This window comes from Syngnathus floridae, chromosome 11, assembly GCF_059516105.1.
Source record: "Syngnathus floridae isolate MCC-2025c chromosome 11, RoL_Sflo_1.0, whole genome shotgun sequence".
In the NCBI taxonomy this organism is placed as follows: domain Eukaryota; kingdom Metazoa; phylum Chordata; class Actinopteri; order Syngnathiformes; family Syngnathidae; genus Syngnathus; species Syngnathus floridae.
The window spans coordinates 47,148-55,929 of record NC_142423.1 but is presented as its reverse complement, the minus strand read 5'-3'; the positions used below and the strand labels follow the sequence as shown (position 1 = coordinate 55,929).

The 8,782-nt window shown below is 47.4% G+C and overlaps 1 protein-coding gene across 1 annotated transcript; it reads right to left on the bottom strand.

Moving 5' to 3' along the window:
• Positions 1 to 4,971: 4,971 nt before the first annotated feature.
• Positions 4,972 to 5,816, bottom strand: LOC148390197 (janus kinase and microtubule-interacting protein 3-like). Its single transcript, XM_088389614.1, has 3 exons — positions 5,593 to 5,816; positions 5,278 to 5,511; positions 4,972 to 5,157 (listed from the first exon to the last, which is right to left on the bottom strand). The coding sequence occupies exons 1-3, from the start codon at positions 5,680 to 5,682 to the stop codon at positions 4,972 to 4,974; spliced, it is 510 nt and encodes a 169-aa protein (XP_088245740.1). The 5' UTR covers positions 5,683 to 5,816.
• Positions 5,817 to 8,782: the final 2,966 nt, after the last annotated feature.

The window sequence follows — 8,782 nt, the reverse complement described above, 5'->3', positions numbered from 1 at the left end:
TATTTATGGTTATTTGTTAAATCAAGTACTGTTAGACATGAAATAGGAAGTGTTTAACATAAATGTTATGGCTACTCACCATTGTAGCTCGCTCCTGGTCAATGATACGAGCCTCTTCTTGCAGTGGAAAACTTGCAGCCAACAAACACCGTGGAACCTAAAGGAATGAAATTAAACATTAACATTTCGCCTCGACCAATTTTCACACGTACAACGCAACGCGGCTACACTTCTGCTATTACAAACGTAAATCTCCTTAAACACAATGAGTGTTACTTACCGTGTACGCTCTAGACGGTCCAGTTGCAAGCAGAAAATAAAGATATTTCTGTTGATAATCGTCGCTGCTCAGTGGCTCACGGCCATCGCGCCAACAGATTTGAATTTTGGCGGAGGTTCGGGCAATTACGTCATATCCGCGGCATTTGACTGCGACGTAATACCCGCTTATCTGAAACGGCAGTTAAAAGTAGAGTTACATCAAGTTTTCTTGGAACCTAAACGAATGAAAGAAAACTATCATTTGGCCACAACCAACATTCACAGATACAACACAACGTGCGGGGTTGAGGTTAAAGATTGAGTGAAGGGCCCTCGTTTTAAACTACTGTTTTGAAAAGGAGTGGGAACAAGTAAGACGTATTTAATTTATTTAATGGGAAGTAGTAAGACTTATTAAATTTATTTAATCTACTTTTCTTCCCAGGCAAAATTTGATGTGCTGCAATTCCAAATTTCCAAAGTGAATGAAGGAATGAAGTCCTTTAAATTATGATTTTGTATAAATACTAGGCATTAACACAAAATCGACGGCACAAAATGGGCAGACTTTACTTGTTTGAAAAGGACTGGTTACAAGACAGACTTTTTTAATTTATTTAATGGGAAGAAGACTTATTTAGTTTAATTGATCTATTTTTGTTCCCTGCCAAAATTCGATTTGCTGCAATTCCAAATTTCCAAAGTGAATGAAGGAAAGAAGTCGTTTAAATTATGATTTTGTTTAAATACTAGGCATAGACACAAAATCTACGGCACAAAATGGGCAGACTTTACTTGTTTGAAGAGGACTGGTTACAAGACAGACTTTTCTGATTTATTTAATGGGAAGAGGACTTATTTAGTTTATTTAATCTATTTTTGTTCCCTGGCAAAATTGGATTTGCTGAAATTGTATTTTGCCAAATCTCGATTTGAGACCTGATAGGAAGTATTAAACGCTTAGTTAAATCAATACAAGTTGGTAATAAGAGCGAGTAATGTTGGTTGAACCGATGAATGAAGGTTGAAAGCAATTTAAATTATGACTTTGTATAAATACTAGATATTAACAGAACATCTACTGCGCAAAATGGGCAGAGTTTACTTGTTTGAGAAGGAGTGGCTTATTCAAAACTAAGATTTATGTAATCTGTTTGTTCCCAGGCAAAATTGGATGTGATGCAATTCCAAATTTCACCACATGATGGTGCCCAATTTTGACTTCATAGGACATATTAAACACTTAGCTTGTTATTATGTTCAAGGTAATCAGATTTGTTTATCATTCTAATGGCCTCTTCAAAACTATTCTGGATTACTACTTTGGATCTATTCTACATTACTTGGCAACAACATACTCTGTAACAGATTGGGCAGTATAATCACATATGTTAACTTGAGAGTGCCCACACTCAATCTACTTATCGTGATGTGTTAAATCAATTACTGTTAGACATTATTTGTCTGATAATCTACCAAATCTTTGAATTGAAGAATTTGTGATTTAATTAATAGCTTGTTCAGGGTAATCAGACTTGTATATAATTCTAATGGCCTTCTTTTGAAAACTATTCTGAATTACAACTTTGGATCTTATATTACTTTGCAACAATCTACTCGGTGACAGATTAGGCAGTATAATCACATATGTTAACTTCAGTGCCCACACTGTATTTATTTATGGTTATTTGTTAAATCAAGTACTGTTAGACATGAAATAGGAAGTGTTTAACATAAATGTTATGGCTACTCACCATTGTAGCTCGCTCCTGGTCAATGATATGAGCCTCTTCTTGCAGTGGAAAACTTGCAGCCAACAAACACCGTGGAACCTAAAGGAATGAAATTAAACATTAACATTTCGCCCGGACCAACATTCACACGTACAACGCAACGCGGCTACACTTCTGCTATTACAAACGTAAATCTCCTTAAACACAACGAGTGTTACTTACCGTGTACGCTCTAGGCAAAATTGGATGTGATGCAATTCCAAATCTATCTGAAACGGCAGTTAAAAGTAGAGTTACATCAAGTTTTCTTTTTTAATCAACACAATCATTTACAACCGTTGACCAGAAAGAATCGTCGAAATTCGACGTCCCCCACAAACGCCACGCTCACTCGCTTTTCAGGGCAACAAAAGTACTTCTTTTTAAAAACGATGAGTTGTACTTACCGTGTACGCTCTGGACGGTCCAGTTGCAAGCAGAAAATAAAAATATTTCTCTTGTTAGTCGTATGTTACCATCCGCTGTGTCTTTGTCAACATCGCCGCCATTTTCCTACTTCCTGCTGCGAGCCACGCCCACGGATTTAAATTTGGGCGGAAGCTCTTTCCATTGGCGTCGTTTTCGCGTATAGCAAATCCGATTGGTTGGGAAGGGGGCACGGTTATGCAGCCGAGGAGTCCTGTGATCGGTGGGATGTAAAGTAGGCGTCGACGTCACGTCCGCGTCACGTGACCACGACGTGGCAGACGTCAAATAGCAACCGCTGTTTTGTTTAGTAGACTTACAGTTGTTATGCATTGACATAATGGCGCACACACCAAATAGATTTAAATAAATTAAATAATTCTTCTGCCCACTCTCTTTTAAACAAGTTAACTCTCCCCGCGGATTTGAATTCCGGCGAAAGTTACGCCCATCGACGTCACGTATGTCACGTGACCACGACGTGGCAGATGTCATATAGCAACCGCTGTTTTGTTTAGTAGATTTACAGTTGTTATGCATTGGCATAATGGTGTGCACTCAAAATAGATTTAAATAAATTAAATATTTCTTCTGCCTACTCCCTTTTAAACAAGTTAACTCTGCCCACGTCCATTGACGTCTTGTCTGCGTCACGTGACCACGACGTAGCGACGTCATATAGTAACCGCTGTTTTGACCAGTAGACTTAGTTATTATGCGTTGACATAATGGCGCACTGGTTAGCATGGCCACCTCTTAAGCATGATGATGCGGGTTCGACGCCTGATCAATGTTAGCATGGAGTGAGCTGAAGTGCATGGCGCTGAAGATTTGAATCTTTGAAATGCGCTGAGGTCTGACATATCAGGCAGAATGGTTTGCCATCACGTTCAACAAAAAATAGAAACTTTCCCACTCTGATTAAAACGTCCTGTGTTCATCTACGTATTTTCGTTTTGCTGTGCATCTTTTCCCTGCCATTTCGAGAGCCCAATTGACACTCATAGTTTAAAGAAATGTGTTTGCCCATCCTACTTTGTGGAATTTCACCACATGCGCTTTTGACCAAAATACCAAATTGAACTCAAGTGAAGCCAACACGCACAACCCCCCCCCCCCCCCCCACACACACACACACACACACACAAATGTTGATATGAACATAAAAGAGCCGCATGCGGTTCGGGAGTTGCGGCTTGGCCAAACCTGTACTATACAACTTTATTTGTATAAAATTTTCACAACAGCTGTCACACAAACAAAGCGGGAAAAACCGAAGACGTGCGTGTTCCGCCCACGCTGGATTTATTTGCACCTTTGAAAAGACACCGTATTGCCGCAGATGTGGCAAAGAGTACTTTTGGGCATCTGAGACGGAAGGATGTCCAAAGCATCACGTCACCTGCTCTGGTAGGCATGGTGGTGGGACGTTGAGGTCAACCGCTTTGGGGTTGGCTGACTCTTTGATCGCAGGATGCCACACACTTGAAGACAGAAGCAGAAAAGCAGAGCTAAATGCAAAATGTACTCACCGGTGATTCCAATTTTTTTCCCCCCTGAAGAAACAGCTGGACGGGTGGCCCCGGCTGGCCAGTGGGACTCTTGTTATTCTGACCCTTTTTAGTGCGCGTTTGGGGCAACAACCGTTTTTTGTGGCGCTCTCTTCTGGTTCAAAAGTGCCCTGCATGTGAATTTGCTTTTCCTGCCTTCTGATTGGATGAGCGCCGGTGTGACGCGGTGCCTCTGTCACCGTGGCGGGGGGTATACGTTGGCATCGGAGCGTCTGCCAACGTCTGAGACCGGCTGGCAGTGTATCGAAGGTGTCGAGTGCGGTGCCGCTGGAGCTCACTCACCAGCTGGTGTTGGGGCCACAGAATGAAGGCCAAGGAGAAGAATAGAAAGAGAAACAGAAACTTCTCCTCCAATTGTTTGATTTGTCTCTTCTGAGCTTTGATGAATTCTTTCAGCTCTTTGTTCCTCTAGGACGGACAAATGGAAAGTGGCATTCAAAAGCCAGTAAGCGTGCAAGTAAGTGCCGGGCTGGCTTTGGGCCCTTACCTGTTGCGCGCTGTGCAGCAGATCCATTCTCTCTTGGAGGATGCAAGCGTCGCGCTCCCTCAACTCGCACATCAGGGCTCGCTTCCATTGGTCCACGGCGCTCCTAAGCTCTTCTCTCTGATCCGCCGTCAGCACGTCATTCACGCCAGCGTGGCTGGCTTTTTCGCCGTCCGTGGCGGGGCAGTCCCGCTGCGGTAGCGCCTCGTACAACATGGCCTCCAGCTCCAGGATCCTCTGGGCCGCAATCCTCGTCCATCAGTGGTCCGGCGGGAGATTTGAGGGCGGCTTACCTTATGAGCCTGGTCCATGGAACACTTCCTGAAGTCCAACTCTTCATCCAGGTAGCCCTTCTGCTTGCAGAACATATCCTAGCACAGCTCAAGGTCAGAATTGTTGGGGCACATTGCCGGAGTTCCCCTTGGCTGATGTCGCGTGTCTGTCTACCTTCTCACTTTCAATGTCCAACATCTTCTGTTGAAGTGCTGACTTGGTCACTTTGATGTATTCTAACCACTGAGGAAAGGCTGCTGTCACATAAGCAGAATGCGAGAGCGTGCGTGGACGTGCGCGTTACCTTCTCGGCTAGGGTGAGAAGGGTCCTGGCGTGAATCACGACCACCTGCTCCTCGTTGGTGAGATTCTGCAAGAGCCCAAAGGCACAGCGTCAACAAGCTTCTTTCAGCGCAAAGCCTTCCAAAAGTCACATTTGAGCCGCCGAGTCTCGTGGAGTGCGAACATAAGGAGTTCGACATACACTTACGGCGTTATAGCCCAGGATGTCCAGCTTCTTCATCAGATCACTGATGACGATGTCCGGGGGAAAGGCGCAAGGAGCAATGTAAGGTGTTCTGGGACCTCGGGTTAAGGTTAGGGTTGCGAGGGACGCCTTACGTACGCTCACGCCCTCGGCCTCGCAGTAGATCTGCAAAGGGCTGAGGCCGTCTGGGAAACGGACTTGCAGAAACTTCAAGACGGGGGAGCGCCACTCCCTCTCCTGAAAGGCAGAGGCATGCATCCGTCCGTCCGTCCGTCCGTCACATCTCTGGCCTCAACACGCTTGTGCGAGTCTTCCCACCTCCAGCTCCAGGATGCGGAACTCAAGCAGTTCGTTTTGGTCTCGGATATCCTGGATGTGCTCTTTCAGACGCGCTTCTTCCGCCTCCATCCGCCTGACCTGAAAAGACAGTCAGACCTCATCTGCGGGGCTTCCCGACAGGTGTGACGCCAAGCGACTCCGCCCAGCGCCTTTCTTTCCGTCACCTTTTCGGCCAACTGCTGATTGCTCTGACGCAGCAGCTGCTTCTCCTCCACCCACTTGACATTCTAGAAGAGACAAACGCGTGGACAGCTTTGGAATGTTGTGTCATTTTCATCCACAAATTCTTTGGTTGACTGGAAAATGACATTTGCTTTTCTCCGCATTTTCCCAGCCACGTTCGGGGGGGGGGGGGGTTGGTCCAGTAATGCCAGACGGATGAGTGACTGAAGAATGTAGCTATTTTGTCTGAGAAAAAGGTGTGCTCATTGATGAGCTTACCTGTCCTTGTTGCTTCAGCGCTGACTCCAGATCTGCTACTCTGCTTTGATAGTGACCCATTTCTACCATCAGCTTTTCTCTGGTCTGAAAGGAGGAGGAGGGAGGCTCCTCCTCCTCCTTTCAGACCAGAGAACACCCGAGGCTGGGTGAGAACGGGGAGGCTGCGACCCGGCTGGGGGTTGCGGGAAGGGGCGCCACCTTGATCTCCTTCTCGGCGTCGTAGTCCCCTTTCGCTGGTCTGGGCTAGCAGAGCGTAGGCTCGTTGCAGCGCTTGATATTCTTGCGTCAGCTGGCGGTAGCGAAGCTCCGCCTCTTCATGCACACACCAATGCAACACAGCACTAGTACCAGAATCAGTCAGACCGGCGACAAAGCACCCGCGACGCAAAGACGAGTCCGATTCCAGGCTGAAGAGGAATGTTTGGTGCCAATACGCTGGCAGAAATGGCGGGCTACCTCTTCGGGTTCCGTGTCGGGGGTTCTGTCGGTGTGAAAAGACAAGGACGATCCGTCCGAGTCCACCAACACGTCTTCGTCGTAGCCGTAAAATGTTTCGATGACCTGCGGGCGCGGAAGCAAACATCTCTCTGAACAAACTGAAGCGACACCTCACGATGAATCGACGAGAGGAACGATAGCGAGAAAAAGGCCATTTCATCTTGCGCAACACCAAGCAGCCGCAAACAAACAGACTCACCTTGCAGGACCTCACGCTTTGTTCCTCCTCAGAGATTCTCGACGTCGGTATCGTAGCAGCAAATCTCTCTCCTGTCGACACAAATAATCCGCCTTTGAGATTCTTTGGATGCAAAGGGAACGAACGGCTCCGGCGCAGAAACAAACGCGACTCACAATGACATTTCTGACATGAGCTCCTGTCTCCAGAGCCTGAAAAACACGTCACCGGCGATGATTGGAGGGACGCTCGTCTTTTCCAAAAGTGACAACTACAGGGTGTGTCAGGGTTTTCCAGATTATCTTTATCGTATCATTGTGTTGCTTTGACTTTGACTGCGACCTGTAATAAATAATATTATTTATCCCTTATTTATCCCTATCGCTTATCCCTTCCTACACAAAGTCGTAAAACACCCCTTGCTATGTTTTGACTAGAGGTCAAGGGCTTCCTCTATTCAATCCACTCTTACACCCACCCTGTTTCTCTTAATTAAAATGCTCGTGCAGGAGCCGAGAGTCAGACTTCATTCGTACAACGGATGGACTCTCCACCTGCAGGTGTCCAAAAGAACTTACTTGTCTCCCGTGTGGTTCTTGCAAAATAAGTTGGAGCGAGCGCAACTCTAACAGGGTGCATTTTGCCACTAGCTGCCTACGGACAATGACGTCGCGCTCGCGGCTCATGGTTGACGGGCTGAGCAGCCGGGCAAGTCCGTCGTTTTCAGCGCACAGCGAGTGGCAAAGGCGCTGACAAAACGGGAGCTTTGAGCTGCTGAAAACGGCAAAACAAGTCTAAAGCGTGTTCAAACGCGTGCGCACAATGCTCCTGCTTGAAAGGTCGGAATTTAAGGGGCCAATTTTTTGGATGGCGGCCGCCGGCCAAGCTTTGGACGGAAAAGGTTTCCTGGCGACAGCGAGCGAGCGCGGCGCTGCCGTACGTGCACCGAGTCGCCTGCCTGAAGACCTTGGACAAGTCGTCGATGATGTGCCGCTGCTCCACAACTTGAAGGAACTCCATTTCACCGTCCTGCTGGCCGCAACCGCGGTCCAGGTCATTGAGCGAACTAGGCCTTCTCTGTGGAACACAAATGCAGTGGACTCTGTTGGCACGCCGCCGTTGTCCGCGTCGACTTACCAAGCTTGCCATCTCCTCGTTCTCCTGGGTGACAAAGCGCACTTTGTTTTCAAGGCGACACAGCACCAGCGAGAGTTCTTCATTCTTCCTGCTCAGGCGTTTGTTTTTGTACAGGAGTGGCAGAAACTGGCTTTCTGTTTCTCTCAGTCGCTTTAGCTGCAAGCATGAAGTGCGGGATGTGAAAGACGCACAACACGCGGGCCAGAACGTATCCATTCCTTTTGCATCGGTTTGAACGGAATCGTGGCTTTGGCTCCCAATAAAAGACATCTACCAGGCAACCGACTCGCCGCGCCGCTCAACTAATAAGCAAGCGCAATGGGTGCCTCGCTGGATGGCGCGCATCAAACGTAGCGCAAACCTTCAAGCGTGCCGTCAATAAATTACCAGTTCATTGCGCTCTTCAGAAAGCAGGGCGTTTCGATCCTCCAGTTTCCTGATGACTGCGCTGAGCTCAGCGATTTTCAGATGAAACCGTCGCGTGTCCCGATCCTCCTGAGACTGAAAACGCCCCGCAACACACACACACAAGCACTCGTTCAAAGTTCAAAACTGTTTTTGTGCTACCTTCCTCCAGCAACGAACTAAGTCATGCGTACTGCAAGTGTGTGATGAGGTGGCTTACGCAATGAAGAGGATTGCTAGTAGCGGCGTTGACCCCACTTCCAGGGTAGTTTAGGCCCGCCCTTTGGGAATCCCTCAGGGCAGCGATCTGCTGCTCGGCAGCCTGAGTCTGCAGCTGAAGGCGGTGGACGTGGCCGGCCCCAGGGCTTCATCCAAAACACTAACCGCTCTGTCTTTCAGCTTGATCTCATCCGTCTGGATGTACAAACGGGGAGCGCTCAGGCAGGCGGGCAAACTCATTTGCCAGAATTGTGACAAAAACAAAGAGAGCAACCGGCCAATTTTTTTCTG

Bases quoted from the DNA above. Each gene is read 5' to 3' on its own strand.
- LOC148390197 (XM_088389614.1), bottom strand. From the start codon at position 5,682: ATGGAGGCGGAAGAAGCGCGTCTGAAAGAGCACATCCAGGATATCCGA. The intron at 5,512-5,592 runs GTGGGAAGACTC...TCTGCCTTTCAG, and splicing joins TCCGCATCCTGGAGCTGGAG to GAGAGGGAGTGGCGCTCCCC. The intron at 5,158-5,277 runs GTAAGTGTATGT...GGGCTCTTGCAG, and splicing joins ACATCCTGGGCTATAACGCC to AATCTCACCAACGAGGAGCA.